This window comes from Nycticebus coucang, chromosome 1 (genome assembly GCF_027406575.1).
Source record: "Nycticebus coucang isolate mNycCou1 chromosome 1, mNycCou1.pri, whole genome shotgun sequence".
NCBI classification, from domain to species: domain Eukaryota; kingdom Metazoa; phylum Chordata; class Mammalia; order Primates; family Lorisidae; genus Nycticebus; species Nycticebus coucang.
The window spans coordinates 98,975,897-98,992,699 of NC_069780.1; the positions used below are offsets into that span (position 1 = coordinate 98,975,897).

A 16,803-nucleotide genomic window follows, 5' to 3' on the forward strand; every position below is an offset into this window, starting at 1 on the left:
GACTGGGCAGTTTGGCGCTCAAGTCCATGTTCTTAACCACTGAACTGTTGAGTAACGGGTTGGGAGGTGGGGTCAATGACGGTGGGCAGGACGGGAGCAAGCTCACCCCTCACTACATCTAAGCTTCATGCAGAATGTTTGTATTTGCTCACCGCTGCTAGTCCAACGTGTCCTTTCTTCTCCTTTCTCTAGCTGCTGTTCCTCCCTCCATTTTTCTCTTCTTTCTCTTTTTTCTGATTTTATATTTTTGCACAGGTGGTTTGAGCATCCCAACACAATCTATTCTCTTTTCTATTTCAAACATCTCGTCTATCACCTCCCCTCCGTCCAGCCTCATCATTTCTCAAGTTCCTCACCTCATTTAGAGATACTAACATTAACCCCAAGTCCCTTTGTTTTGTACTTACAGCTCTTCTCACCAAACTCTATACAATACACCCCTTTCATTTCTATTGTCTCCGAGTGAATCCATTCCTTACCTCACTGTTCCTAAGTTTTCTGACTTGCCCTTTAGCCACCAAAGTGTCACTGTTAACCCTCTCAAGGTGTATCACTCTGTAAAGCACTTGTTTCAACTATGTGAGTGCATGTCCACATACATGCACAGGGTCACAGTGTGGAAGTGTATTTAAGACCGTAAACTGGTCAAAAAATTTGAAAACCACTGTTTTTGAGGGCAAGCGCCATCTTGCTATTCATTTATTCTTACAGGACCTGTAACAATGCACTTCAGTGTTTGATAACTTCTCGATTGAACAAGACTACTACCTGCCATTTCTATTCCAATCATATTATAAAGATTAAAAACTGAGTGTTGAACCAATATACATATCATTCTATCTTTATTCTGATCGTATTGAGCCTTGCATATATATTTTTATATTGAGGCATCTCTGTTTATAAGATAATGTGCTTAAGACATAAAACTGTACTTAGGCCTACAGAGAGGCTAGTTGCTATTAGTAGTTAAAGAGAGTGAAAGTTAAGAAGATAGGGTATCATTATTCTTCCCAATAATACTAAAGGGGAAATTTTAATGATAAATTGGCTAAGCCCATTTCTTTCCTTTTTCTATAACTATATTTTAACACTTTCAATATTTATTTCTGGAATTGCATTACTAAAATTTATATTAAGTTTAATAAGTGTATTTTAAAAATTACACTATCATCTTTAGCTAAATAATATCACGCACTCAGCTCTACTGTATGTATTAACCTCACCATTTGAACAGTCTGGGCCGGTCCAGTTAGGGTCACAAGTACAGGAGCCACTCTCTTGCAGATACGTCCCATGACCGGAACACTGGTCTGGACACATGGTCTTCAGTATTTCACAATTGTTACCACCCCATCCTGGATTGCAGTGACATTCCCCATGGATGCACACACCATGATTAGAACATCCGGGGTCTAGACAGTCAGCTAGTGTAAAGAAAAAAAGAACACATTTTATTAAATCTAGAAGACACCACAGCACCTGCAGGATAAAGAATTCAACCCTAATCTAATGAACATTTTTGGCATCTTTTTTTTTGTTTTTTTTTTTTGGCCGGGGCTGGGTTTGAACCCGCCACCTCCGGCATATGGGACTGGCGCCCTACTCACTGAGCCACAAGCGCCACCCTAATGAACATTTTTGAATAAGCAAATATTTACACATCATTTCAAGCACTTGTTTCTGAAAATACAAAGACTGGTAATACAATAAAGCATCAAGGACCAGTCCAATGCCATTTAGGTAATTGGAACTCTTCTGAGGATTTGTAATTTTCATGAATCGTGCACACAGGCGCTGGAGGTTTCAGACTTTTGCTCTCTTTTGCCTAATTAGGGGCTTGTAAGTGTTGCCTTCTCTATAACAAAATCTGCATCAGCTGACCACGGCCACTGCATACTGACAGCTCTATGGGACCCTCAGACTGTCTGAGAAATAAGTGAGTTGCACACTCTCTATCCTTCTTAATTCTCTTTAATGTGCTTTAGATGACGGGATTTAATTTAGGAATTTGACTCAATAAAACTTTACACTTGTAGGGTCAATGGCCTGAAAATTTAATTCCAGAGACTTAATTGCATTACTTTGTGTGTGCAGATCAATAAAATCAATTTGATTGAAGAACGGAAATGGTGCTTTTTTGCTTTTTGAGACAACAATTAACTACATTTTATAATACAGTATCTTGATTCTCATCATTACACATACAGAGATGTGGAACATATCCATGATGGTGTACTTTTTTCGCTTGCATATTACGCTCAATATTCTGTCTTCTAGAGATGCTAAAATCCTAGATTTAGAAGCTGCCATCAACGTGCAAAACAATAAAAAGAAAAATATAATCAACAATCAGCTGTTGGTTTCAAGCCACAGATATTTACTTATTTCTCAGAGTGTAAAAAAAAAATAACCATGCTGCTGAAAAAGAGCAAAAGGGGCTTTTTGGTATTTGTTCTTTTTATTAGTTAAAATGCTAATGAGACAATGCATTCAAGAATCTGGAAATCGAAATTACTTTCCTAAAGAAGCATATACAAAGAGGTTCATCTGCCAAGCTAAAGATTACTAGTATAATCTGTTTCTTTATGAAGATAACAAGAGACTTTTATAAATATTGACATGTTTACCTTCCTCACAATTTTCTCCTTTGTATCCCGAGTTGCAAGCACAAGAGCCCATGATACAAATCCCACGACCCCCACACTGTGGGTCAATGCACTGAGTCGTCGGCACGTCACACTCGGTGCCCTTCCAGCCGCTGAAGCAGAGGCAGCGTCCCTTGGAGTACTGCCCGTTGCCACTACACAACACTGGACAGGCTGCTGTGAAATAAAACACGACAGAAGAATTAATAGTCTCATTTTCCACCACAACTCCAAAAGAAAAGACTTTCCCCCTCCTTTCCTTCTTGTCTTGATTGTTTTCTGAATTACTCATGTCTCTACAGCTTCTTCCTGTTGGCTTAAGAAAAGAATCTCACTTGCATACCTCGTGAACAATCTGGACCCAGAAATCCTGGAAAACAATGGCAAGTTCCAGAAACACACTCTCCATTTCCATGGCAATTTCGGGGGCATTCCACCACGGACTCTGAAGAAAAGAGAAAGAAGGAACACTTGTATTGCCTGCCTCTTTCAAAAGATAAGCAGTGTCACTTTGATCCTCATCCATACCAGATCACTCCAACAGCAAAGCAAAGGACTGTCACTTTGAGTGCAGATTTTTTAAAACTGTTTTTATGATGTACTCTCCTCTCCCAAGGTTAATTACAGATAATATTTTCTTCAAGGGCTTCATAGGTTTGTCACATATTCTCCCATAAACAATTTGAAAATATTTTTCGCATTTGGGTTTCAACACCCCCAGGAGTCACCCCAAATTGGTAAACATCAGTCAGATTCTAGTCAACATAGTTTGAGGCTACAAACCACTCTTTTGAATACTGTTCTTACCTATCACAATGGTATTAAAAGACACCTGCTCTGTATTTTTCCCATCGTTATAAAAAGCCAGATGCCAGATTCCAGAATCCAAGTATTGGATGAAGCCAGCCTCGTGCAGGCTGATGGATCTTGCCTGCCGCCCTGCTCTTTCTGATTCCAGTAGGTTCCGCTGCTCTCGTGCGATCAATCTGCTGCCGTCCAGGAGCTCCACGAAGTCGTACTGGGGGGAGGGGGTGTGAGCAAAACCTTGTCAGTGGTCAGAAATGCAACACAGTTTTGTCCTTTATGCGAATAAATACAACATTAGACAAGTTCCCAACTGAGAGGTCCAAATGATAGAGGTTTTCCCGGCATAGCATTTGAGAAGATGAGGCAACCCACCCATCACAAGTGTACAGAAACCTTACAGGTCACTTTTTACCTGATTGGGCAATACGGTTTCTAAATGTATTCCATTCTCCTGACTGATTAAAAAAGGGTGAGTTTTAGGGTATAAACATAAAATCTATGTGAACGTGTATTTCAAATCCAGCAAGCTTATTCTAATTTTTAATTTTAATTTTTATTTTTGGGGATTCATTGAGGGTACAATAAACCAGGTCACACAGATTGCATTTGTTAGGTAAAGTCCCTCTTTAATTTTTAATTTTTTAAAATAGATATAGCATAGTTGTACATATTTTTGGGTCATGTGTGATATTTTGATACCTGTATACAATGTACAATGACAAAATCAGGGTAAATGGGATTGTCTTTTTCTTGCGTTAGGAACATTATGAATCTTCTAGCTATTTTAACATATACAATAAATTATTAATTATAATTTCCCTACTATACTATTGAATACTGAAACTTCCTTCCTTCTAGCTGTATGTTTGCTCCTCTGAACTAACCTCCCTTCTCCCCCGACCCGCTTCCCTTCCCAGACTCTGATGATCATTGGAGGCTACTCTGCCCCCTTGAGATTCACTTTCTTATTAGCTCCCATACTTGAGTGAGAACATGTAAGAGTTTGTCTTTTTTGTGCCTGATTTATATCACTTAACATAATGACCTTTGCTTCCATCCATGTTGCCAGGGGCCTTATTTTACTTAGACCATTAGATAATCTCATAAGGTCTTCTCCCATTTAACACTCATGTAGTAATATTTTTAACACTTTAATACTGTTTAATATTCACTCTGTGCTGGGATTATCTGTAATCCTCATAAGAATCATTTTAGAAAGGTATTAATATTTAAAGACAAAGGAAATTGAGGCTTCACTGGGGTCAACTACCTGGTTGGTGATGGAACTGGTACGTGAACTCAAATGCACTTGGCTCCAAAGCTGTGTGACTCTCTGACCATAACCACCATGGAGATATGCACGGGTTTTTACTTAGTTCTGGTTAGAGTAAAAACTCACAGTATGGGGCATTTACATCTTTGGTCAAAAGTCTAAAAGATTTAACAGTGGAAGGGTCATAAAAGAATGGCAATAGTTAGTAAATGTGCCCAATTACTAAAATGAAGTTAGTCATCATTAATGATACATCTTTAGTGAGATTAATCATGAATGTTGGGTAGTTGCAAGAATAGAACTGGAGAATTTAAAAATGAATTTTTTTTTTTTTTTTGGCTGGGGCTAGGTTTGAACCTGCCACCTCCGGCATATGGGACCGGCGCCCTACTCCTTGAGCCACAGGCGCCGCCCTAAAAATGAATTTTAAAAATATGACATGAGTTGGGTATCAGAGGGGTAAAATTTTGTAACCAATGATATAATATGATAAATTTAAAATACACAGAAAAGATTTTTCAGCATAGTTTCAAGGCACTTTTCAGATAATACTTTTTAAAAACTGTAGTGATTTAGGTTGGGCGAGGTGGCTCACACCTGTAATCCTAGCATTCTGGGAGGCCAAGGAGGGTAAATTACTTAAGCCCAGGAATTCGAGACCAGCCTGAGCAAAAAGGAAGACTCTGTCTCTACTAAAAATTGAAAAACTGAGGCAAGAGGATCGCTTAAGCCTGAGTTGGAGATTGCTGTGAGCTATGATGCCAAGGCACTCTATCCAGGGTGATGGCTTAAGTCTCTGTCTCAAACAGGAAAAAAAAAGAAAAGAAAGGAAAAGAAAGAAAAACAGCATGGTGATCCAGTTTCTAAAGACTACTACCCAACTTTATTCCAGACAGACATATTTATGGTGAGGATTACACTATATTACTATATATAAAAATTATCATTATTATAGTACTATACATGTAAATCCGCAATATTCTACTTTTCAATAGATTTTGTAAATGGAATTTCATCAGAGGTCTATTTAAGGAAAAGATTACTATTATACATAAATCTCTTAATCCAGTCAAGCTGGGATAAAATCAGTTTTTGGGATTTCTGAGAGTCAGTTAAATAAGTTGCACTGTACTGATCATAGATGTCTACGGTTATTATGAAATAGAATTCAGAATAATCTAACTTGCTTTCTGACTTATTAAAATTTTTATTTGTCAGCAGAGGATTTGTGTAGTGATACATTACAATATCATTCAGCTGTGAAAAATACACTGCCCCTCATAAAAACTTGATTAGCATTCAAAAATTTTAAAAATTTCTATCTAACAAGGTTGAAAATAATGACTAGTGTGGACACCTGATTTGCAAAAATTTCACTGTAATTCTACTCTAAAATTACCAGAGGAAAATTAATTCAGCTGTTTGAAACGTGTCTCTATCTTGAGCCATTCATTTCCTCATCAGACTTTACGTTAGTATGGCAAAGAGACAGGAAAAAGTTTCTTCTTACAACCCAATGCATATAAACATTCTTTTCCCTTCACGAAACACATTGCACTAAATGAAAAAGTGAAAAGGAGGGAAGTTTGAATGTTAGCTGTTCTTTCAAGGCAAGATCACAATAATCACCTTCATCACAGAGCTCACCCCTTGCATCACTGTGAACAGTGAGATGCAGCTGGGGAGGTGGGCATGACGCTGGGGCGGGGAGCAGGCGGCAGGCTCTGAGGGCCCGCTTCCAAGCTCTTCTGTAGGAGGCCTTTCACACATCACTTTAGGAAAGCTTTTCAAACACCTGCAGAAAAGCCCTTACTTAACACTAAAACTTCTACCCCAAATAACTAGATTTATATGGAATACAAATATTTAATAACCTTTGTTCTTAAAATGTAAAGTTATCATTCTAGGGCAAACTTGAGTTCTGCTTTATAATATTTATTCACAAATGGAGACAAGGTTTTTTTTTTTTTTCCTTGGTGGGGAAGAAGTCTTAGGATCTTATGTTATTTTTAGAATAACATTTCTTGGGCTAACTCTTTAGACACACTACTTTGGGGGAACTATCATGAGACAGAGCTCATGCTTGATGGAAGTTTCATATAAATTGGAACTCAGTGTAAAAGCTCCCTTTGAAGGTAACTTTCTTATGGTTTAGTATTACCAAATATACATGCTTTAAAAATCCTCACTGAAAGTTGATTTAAATTACAATGTATAATCAAAGTCCTCTGTAAAATCAATAGGTTAAGTTTGCCCATGTTTGTTTTCTTTATGATGATTATGTAATAGACCATTTAAAAACACAGATAGATTTTTAGAAAACTATCTTAGTGTTTTACTTCTGAGTGGTTAGAAAATCTAAGTGCTTAATTTAGTTGTTATTAAAATGATGAAAACTCTGATCCATAAATACTTAACTGTGCCTTTAATCAACTTTTTACAGATAGCGGAATATTGCTGTGAATCATTAGAACTGAGAAGGAAGAGATTTTCAAGATGATCTTATCCAACTCTGTCATTTTACCAATGGAAAAATGAAGTCAAAGTCAAACATTGGTTAAGGGCAAAGGTCCTTAAAGTTAAATGATTTTTTTTTCTTCTGAGTAGATACCTAGTGGTGGGACTGCAGGATCAAGCAGAAGGTGTACTTTTAGCTCTTGGAGAATTCTCCATACTTCTTTCTAGAAAGGCTGCATTAGTTTGTAGTCCCACCAACAGTGCGTAAGTGTTCCTTTCTCTCCACATCTACACCAGCATCTGCAGCTTTCCAATATATTCAAAACTTATATGAAAATAGTAAATGAACAATTATAGAGTCACATGAGAGAAAAGTTAAATTCAGTAAGGGGGGGCCTGGTAAGCTCTCACCTAAGAGGCATGATGTAGGGGTATATGGCACATCTTCTGGGTGAAGGGCTCAGCTACAACTTGAATTTTACCTAACAAATGGAAATAATGGAACCTAATCATGTGTATCCTTATATTAATATTGGGGGGGGGCAAAGTGGTAAGGGTGTGCTTGGAACCCAGGTTTCCGGTGCCTGTTTGCACTAACATGCCACAGCACCCTTACCTGGGAAGGACTGAGCTGCTTCCTTAGGCCTTTCCCTGTCTAGGAGAATGAACGGGGCATTGGAGAAAAGCAACTAATTGATCCCTTGGCAATGATCAAAAGGACAGTTTTATAGAGTCACAAAGACTTTCCAAACTTGCGTGACTATTCCGAATGGCTGGCCAATTTTAATTATTTCAGGTTGATTTATCTAACGTCCCTCAGAAACAGAGAAATGTTCAATTTGGGCTGCTTTATGGAATATTTCATGTTTAAACACTAGACTCAGAAAGAGCTGTTTGCTCTGCTGATCTTGAATAAACCAGAGACAGAAACTATAATAACTATGAAGTTTTGGAAAATGCATAACCTAGTTAAACACAGACATTGTGGCTGAAAAGGGGACATAACGTGTTTTATTTAAACACCAAAAGAACTATGAGGAAGACTGAAACTGTACCTTTTATTTCTGTAAGCTCTAATATGCTATCTTCTGTCTATATGCTATGGACAACTGCCAAAGAGTCAAACCTAAATCTTTTTTATTAAATCATAACTGTGTATGTTAATGCATTTATGGGGTAAAAAGTGCTGATTTGATAAACAATGTGGAAAGCTTCTATCAAACTTGTTAACGTAACTATCACCTTACTTATTTGTTGTAATAAGACATTTATACTCTACTCTTAATAGTTCTGAAATGTACCATTGCATTATGCACACTAGGTGGAGTCCCACAAAATGCCCTCCCACTTCCCGGGCTTTCCCCTCCCCTCCCCTCCTTTTTTCTTGACTATAGTTTTATCATTCATATGAATGTGTGGTTATATATTGGTTTAATACTAGTATTGAATACACTGGATACTTTTTCTTCCATTCTTGAGATACTTTACTAAGAAGAATATGTTCCAGCTCCATCCAGGTAAACATAAAAGATATAAAGTCTCCATCTTTTTTATAGCTGCATAGTATTCCATGGTGTACATATACCCTATGTCTTTAGGTATATGTACCTAAAGACACTATTCATCTTCTTTAGCACTACTGTAAAAGGAATAGAGTCCTTGACTATATTTTCAGCTTGACTATTGTTGATATATTTATTTATTTATTTATTTATTTTTTGCAGTTTTTGGCCAGGGCTGGGTTTGAACCCACCACCTCCGGCATATGGGGCCGGCACCCTACCCCCTTGAGCCACAGGCACCACCCCTATTGTTGATATATTTAAAAGCTACTGATTTGGGGCAGCGCCTGTGGCTCAGTGAGTAGGGCGCCAGCCCCATATGCCGAGGGTGGAGGGTTCAAACCCAGCCCCGGCCAAACCGCAACAAAAAAATAGCCGGGCGTTGTGGCGGGCGCCTGTAGTCCCAGCTACTTGGGAGGCTGAGGCAAGAGAATCGCGTAAGCCCAAGAGTTAGAGGTTGCTGTGAGCTGTGTGAGGCCACGGCACTCTACCCGAGGGCGGTACAGTGAGACTCTGCCTCTACAAAAAAAAAAAAAAAAAAAAAAAAAAAAAAAAAAAAAGCTACTGATTTGTAAGTATTGATTTTATATCCTGATTTTATGCTCCTGTATTCCTTGATCACTTCTAAGAGTTTTGAAGTTGAGTCCCTGGGGTTATCCAGGTATAAGACCATATCATCTGCGAAGAGTGAGAGTTTGATCTCCTCTGACCCCATTTGGATACCCTTGTTCACCTTCTCTTGCCTGATTGTGATGGCTAAGACTTCCATATTGCGTTGAATAGCAGTGGCGACAATGGGCGTCCTTGTCTAGTTCCAGATCTGAGTGGCAATGTTTTCAATTTCACTCCACTCAATATGATATTGGCTGTGGGTTTGCTGCAGATGGCCTCTATCAGTTTCAGTGTACAACACAAGACAGGTGGTTTTTTTTTTTTTTTGGTTTGTTTTTTTGAGACAGAGTCTTATTACGTCACCCTTGGTAGAGTGCCGTGGTGTCACAGCTCACAGCAACCTCATACTCTTGGGCTTAAGCGATTCTCTTGTCTCAGCCTCCTGAGTAGCTGGGATTACAGGCGTCTGCCACAATGCCTGGCTATTTTTTGGTTGCAGTTGTCATTGTTGTTTAGCAGACCCAGGCTACGTTGGAACCTGCCAGCCTTGGTGTATGTGCCAGCGTACTACTTACTGAGCTATGGGCGCTGAGCCACAATAGACAGTTTTTATCTCAAATAATTTTCTGAAATTTATAATTACATGTTCACTATTGTGTTCATCTTAGAGGCATATTTCTTGAATTATACACAAATCATGTATAATCTATGTCTGTAGTTTCAGAGGAAATATATTCTTTCATACTTTACTGGATAATTGCTATAAATGCAATTTATCTGCTATACTTAATGTTTTAGAGGTCACTACCATTTAAGAAAATCTGGTTATTAAATCCTAGTTGGTGTCAACTATAACATTACCTGGATTCAAATCTAAAATTTTAAGTTGAACACTAGTACATAACAAGAAACATTTACTATGTAACGATCAAAAACATTTCCTTTAATAATATAGATATTAAAAATGTTAAATAAGGAAAATGAATACATTAAAGCCCGATATTCAAAAAGTTTTCAGCCAAAAAATTTATATTTGTCTATGAACCAAATTCACAATTATGTTGGAGAAACCATGTTGAAATTTTCTTACTCATTTTTAAAGATATAATTTTTATTAGTATATGATTACTTTTCTTCATAATTTATTACATTCCTAGGTTATAGAAAGTGTTTCTCATAACATTACATAATATAAGGCAAAAATGAAAATCCTTATTTTATACATCAAACTAAATTAGCATGAAATTCCATGGCTAATTATCCAATATAACTTTAAGGTTTCCGACTGTCGATTTTAATTAACCAATTATTACATTTTTGAAATTCCTTTACTTACAAACATAATAGCTAATCTTGAGAAATGTCTCAGTTCTAATTTTATGGTAGGTAACTGAAATAATTTCTCTTAAACATAATGGAACCTATGTTAAGCCACAATTTGCAGCTTATGCTCTGTGACTCTGTCCTGTGTCAGATTCCACAAACTGACTGTGGCTCTCCATGTGTGACGGTTACTGTGTGCAAAATTTTATGCCAGGGAACTGCCTTTGGAATTCTTTAGCATTGAGGATTATTTGGACTGTTTCGAGCACCACACTTATGTGATCATGCTGGGTTGTTTATGGAAGTTCTTTAGCCTCTTTATCTCAGTGCTAATCATTTTAGATGAGGAATAGTAGCTTGAGTTGATGAAGTTCACATATACCATCATTTATGTTTATGTTCCCCAAATTTCTTTACTGAGAGTAAATCTGGCATAAGTTAAAAAATACATTTTGAACAGAATGAATGCATGTTTGAGATGAATATGTTATGAATTTATTACATGAAAGGAATGCGATGATCTGAAATTATAGAAATCTTTGTAAAACACTTGGAACATTCATGATGACTTACTAGGTGCTCAGATGATGTTCAATATTCATTAAATTACTCACAAAATTTAGTATATTTTAATCAGTCAGTAATGATCAAAGCAAGTCAGAAAGAATCATTCTTCTTACTACTGATTCACAAATCTCCAAATATGTATAACCTACAGTCAAAAATTTTTTTACTATAAAAGATCAATTCAAAAGCAGTTCAACAATTAACCAAACAGCTGAATTTAAGAACAAAGAGAATAACTTAAAAAAAAAGTACAACTACTGGGTAGATACCTAGTAATGGGATCGTGGTATAAAATGGAAGGTCTCCTTTTAGTTCTTTGAGGATTCGCCACACTTTTTTTTTTCCCAAAAAGGCTGTACTAGTCTGCAATCCCACCAGTAGTGTATAAATGTTCCCCTCTCTCTGCACCCATGCCATCATCTGAAGCTTTGGGACCTTGTGATGTGGGCTATTCTCACTGGGGTTAGGTGGTATCTCAAAGTAGTTTTGATTTGCGTATTTCTGGTGATTAGGGACAATAAGCATTGTTTCATGTGTTTTTGGCCACTCATCTGTCTTCTTGGGAAAAGATTCTATTCATATCTCTTGCCCAATGATTAAAGGGGTTGTTTACTCTTTTCTGATTGATTTGAGTTCTTTGTATATTCTGGTTATTAGCCTTTGGTCAGTTCATACCATGTGAACATCTTCCCCCACTCTTAAGGTCGTCTATTTGCTTTGTTGATTGTGTCCTTCGGTATGTGGAAACAACCCAAGTGCCCATTGACCTATGAAAGGATCCCAAACTATGGTATACAGACACCATAGAAGGCTATTCAGCCATAAAAAGATGGAGCCTTTGTATCTTTTTTTGTATTTACCTGAATGTGTTTGAAGAACATTCTCCTAAGTATCTCAAGAATGGAAAAACAAGCATTCCATGTACTCAGTACTAAGTTGAAACAGTAAATCTACAACTATAGGCCCACATGAAAGAAAAAAAAATTAAACTCGAGAAGGAGAGACGGGGTTTGGCAAGTTCTCACCTAATGGGTACAATGTATGGGTGTATGGCACATTTTCTAGGTGAAGAACTCGACTACAACTTGGACTTTACCTTACAAACACAAGACAATGGAACCTAATTGTATGTACTGTCATATTAATTCAAAATTAAAAAAATGCAACTAGCAATTTTTATTTTATCAATGGCAGAGCCTCATCTTACCTGAGTGTGGGAAGGTGGTAAGCCTTTTCGGCCATACACACCGATCAATGCATCCTTCTGAAGAGAGATATTGAATTTAAGAAACTGTGGCTGATCAATAAAGAGCTGTGATCTCCAGAAGATCCCAGGAGGAACCTCTTGAATTGCTCTCCGGCCAATATCAAGTTCTCCAGAATCTATGGTGTTGTTCTCTTGTGTAAATCCACCCAGTTTCCCAGGATGGGAGAGATCCACTGATGAAGAATGAAAGATTTAAAAAAATAAAACAGGTCTTTGAACTTCCCGATAAAGCTCTTTTTATCAAATGCTCAGACATTTCATCTTCTTCCCATAAAATGCTCTCATAAAATTTTCACCTTAGAAGCTTTTTGTTACATGTTGTTTTCCTAATTCTGATTTTGCACGTTCTTTAACAAGATATTTAAGTCAAAATCCTTTCTTTCTCCCAAAATATACCTATTTCTAAAGCTGTTTTCACACCTACAGTCTTTTTTGTTCACTAGAAAGGTAATTATCTTACAAATTGTATGTCTTGTTATTTCTTGGGAGGAATTAAGTCCAGTATTTATCAGTTATTCTAAATAAACCATAACACTCAAAGTGTTACGGCAGTATGGATTATGGAGTTTTTCTAATCAATTCTTAAACAAACACAAACCCAATCAATGCCTCTGATTCATGTAGTTCCCTCTAAACTATATACAAGAATAAATGAAAAATCAGATGCTGGAAGGGAACTAAAGTGTAATAGGAGCACTGTGAGGAGAAAGGAAGGCAGGATGAGCTTCAGTCCTCAAAATTTTTTGATGTAGGATGTTACAACTCTTATTTCGAACTCACTTTCAGCCCTAGTGGACATACTGTGTTGCTCCTTCACCTTGGCCTTTAACTTCTAGGAACAAAATCTCTCAGCTCCCAGATCTCCCACCTCTTAAGAGACCGCCACCTCTCTTCCTGCATCTAGAAAACAGACCTGAGACTCCTCTTTTTTGGTACGATGCCCGCCTTTTCCTTCCATGCCACGGTTCTTTCTCAGTTACTCAGGAAATGTAGCCACTCTGTCTACTATGCAGAAAGTGACCCCGAAGGCCGAGGAACAGAATGTAATTAGATAAATTATCTTTTCTCAGTTCAACACTTTAAAAGTGATGGCAAAGTTGAATGACTACCAAATTTGTTTTTCCTAACATGAAACTGGATTTAGTCTACAGAGAAGTTGTTTGTTCACAATGTAGAGGGCTTAATTTCAAGTCTGAGAGTTGTAAATTGTCTTACCTTAGTGACAGAGGAGAGAATCTGACTATCTGTGAGGAGCTGTTAAACTAACACTCAGTTTATTTTTACTACTTTGCGTAAAATGATAAAACAAATATATGATAAAAACAAGTATGTTTTTGGATGATAAAAACAAATATAAACAAAACACTAGAATCTTCCAGATGATCTACTCTGGCTCTACTATTGCTTCTGCCATCAAGACCTAATTACCTGGTTGGGCAGACAACACCCACAAACTGAGAAATGACAGCCTGAAGCAAGAGAGGAACACAAGTGAGAGGAAGGTAGCATTACTACAGGCTGGAAGCTGAGGGATGCTACTGAAGTGTTACACTCTGGGGTAGACTCTGAAGGACAGGTAGGACAGGGTTTCTGAGTTGAGGTAAATATTGCCATCACAAGCACAGCAGCAGAAATGGACAAGTGTTAGGGTGGCGGTGAGCGGAACCCATCTGGCCAGAAAAGAAATTAAGAAAACTGGCTTTGGAGTTAGACAAACCTGGGTTGGAATCCAGCTCTGTTACTCATTAGCTGTTCACCCTAAAGGAATACACTAAACCTCATCTGGAAAACGGGAAGAGCAACACAATCACTTCTTCTTGTAGGGATTACATGGGGTACTTATGGCAGTGTTGGGCCCTAGGTCAGTATTGAACTTGTCTGTCCTGGAGCAATAAGATGCAAGGTTAGCAGAGACTGCATACCTTGTGAAAGGACATGGTCTTTGTTATCTAGTGATTTTTTTGGTATTGTGTATTTTCATTCTATCAAAGAGCGTTATCATACCTTTTTCCCTGAAAATGTATACATTTACTAACATTCTGTTCCTATGCGTATCATTTATGCTGTTTTAAAAATCCATACTTGAAGATGATTTACTATGGGTAAATGAATTTCAGTAGCACAAAGTCACTGGTTTTTGTGTTGGGTGTGTTTGTCATCAAGAGAAACCGAATTCAAAATCACTAAAGAAAACGTTCTGCCATCCCAAATATGTAAGGCAGAGACCCCATGTACGGTCGATGGGGTCTGAGGCAGGTCACAACAATACACACTTACAGATAAACTTGAGGTTTAGGGAGAGTGCATTTCTACTAAACGGCAGGACAGCTCTCTGCCTGGACTACTGTGCCCTGCAATGACACATCTACCATCAGTAGCAGAGGACAGCAACTGCTAAGTGGAGACCCATTAAGGGTTCTCAGCAGGCTAAAGCTGAAATGAAATCATTGTTTCAGGAACATTAAAGTGCACTAGTATGGGAAGGCTGAAGTGCAGAGATGAGTGAGGACACAGTGGCAATAATCCAGGATAGGCAGAAGAGGGCTGCAGAAGAAAGCTTAATAAAAAGGCACCATTTACAATCTTGCTTCCCTCTGCTTTCCCAACGTCCACAATCATGGCAGTTAATACCCCTTCAGGTAGCAGGTCTGCTTTTCTTGAGTGAATTTAGTTATGTAAGCTGCTCTAAGGAATAAAATTTCAAAATTGAGTTATAATAAGTATTTAAGTTTTCACACATCAAATCAGATTATAAACTGTTTATCATTCATGGATATCTTAAATATTTATTTTACAATAATAACACTTATTCATTTTTAGCAAAATTAGAACATATAGTTAAATAAAAAGAGGAAAAAGGCATAATCTGCTGAGAGATTATTTTACTTTCTATCTCAATAGACATTTTGCTTTACTCACAAATTACGAAATACCTGAGACTAGATAGTCTATAATCTCAGGATGATTCTGCAAAGAAACCTATGTTTGTTACTGACTAGTTTTTTTTTTTTTTTTTTAAAATCACTTCTTGTCCTTTTGGCTTCAGACCCCCACGATAAAGTTCAAGTATATTTAATTTCTTTTTTTTTTTAAAGATAATTGAGGGAAGGAGAGAGAAAAGGAATTAATCATTGAGAACCTATGACATTACAGGTACTTGTACTTTTTGTTTTAAACTTCAGAATAATTCCATGAGGTGATACCATTTTTAGATGAGGAAACTAAAGCTTAGACTACAGTAAAGTGTACAGTCAAGATTCAAATCCAGGTCTGCGTGATAACAAACCCACTTGTTTTAGCTAATTTAACATGTAGTTATTTTTCCCAGAAAGAAGATTCTTCATTTGTAAAACCATAAAATGAAGGTTGACTGAAGTGCCTTAATGGGGTAGTGGTAGTTCTGATAATCTTTTTTTCCCCTCCTATAATGAAACTGCCTAAGTGATCACATCATAGAATTTTAGAGGTCAAGTCCTCATGGAGGTATTATCTATGCCAGGGGTCTTCAAAAAAGGGAATAAGGGCAGTCACAGTCAGAGGGTATATTAAAACTTGTTTACATTTCTTTTTTGAGATAGTATGCCACTCTGTTGCCCTGGGTAGAGTGTCGTGGTGTCACAGCTCACAGCAACCTCAAACTCCTGGGCTCAAACGATCCCCTTGCCTCAGACTCCTGAGTAGCTAGGACTATAGGCACCTGCCACTACGCCCCGCTAGTTTTTCTATTTCTTAGTAGAAGCAGAGTCTTGCTCTGGTTCATACTGGTCTCAGACTCCTTTACTCCTTTAATAACTAAAGGAGTAGCTCATGTTAAGGGAATTAATTTCTAGAGCCTCCACAACTTTCTATGTAGACTTTCTTTACAAAAGAAATGCATTCCTCTCACCCACAATTTTACTATGATACATTATCTTGGAGCACAAAGCTTCAGGTGTCCCTAACAAAGGCAACATTTCAAAATTTTTTTTTGCTGTTGGGGAAGCCTCTAAGACACCACAAACCCAAGGTAGGGCTTCAATGTCTTTCCTTCTTTTATGTGTATTTCACTCACGGGCAAAGCATGGAATTGAAAATGGGGTATTTAGGATTATTGTCATGTTTTGAAATCAGATATATCAAGAGGGAGGGATAACATTTTAATCACCCACCCCAACCAACCATTGCCAGGGAATGCTTTCATCTACAGAAGAGTTTCATGATTACAAAGAGTGTCTGTAAGTTAAGAATTATTAAACGCAGTGATGTATTATTTATTCCAATTGTCAAATTTATGGCAAAGATTTGTGCTTT

General features: G+C 37.5%; 1 protein-coding gene across 12 annotated transcripts in view; it reads right to left on the reverse strand.

Moving 5' to 3' along the window:
• The window catches only part of TENM3 (teneurin transmembrane protein 3), a 953,923-nt gene that overhangs the window by 124,140 nt on the left and 812,980 nt on the right, over positions 1–16,803 (reverse strand). For 11 of the 12 annotated variants that reach the window (XM_053585025.1, XM_053585092.1, XM_053585086.1 and 8 more), the window contains 5 exons: positions 12,454–12,686; positions 3,453–3,663; positions 2,989–3,090; positions 2,628–2,822; positions 1,224–1,424 (listed from right to left, as the gene is read on the reverse strand). In XM_053585025.1, coding sequence (XP_053441000.1) covers positions 1,224–1,424; positions 2,628–2,822; positions 2,989–3,090; positions 3,453–3,663; positions 12,454–12,686 — 942 coding nt within the window. The remainder of the gene's footprint in view (positions 1–1,223; positions 1,425–2,627; positions 2,823–2,988; positions 3,091–3,452; positions 3,664–12,453; positions 12,687–16,803) is intronic. The other variant, XM_053585043.1, reaches the window with a different exon arrangement.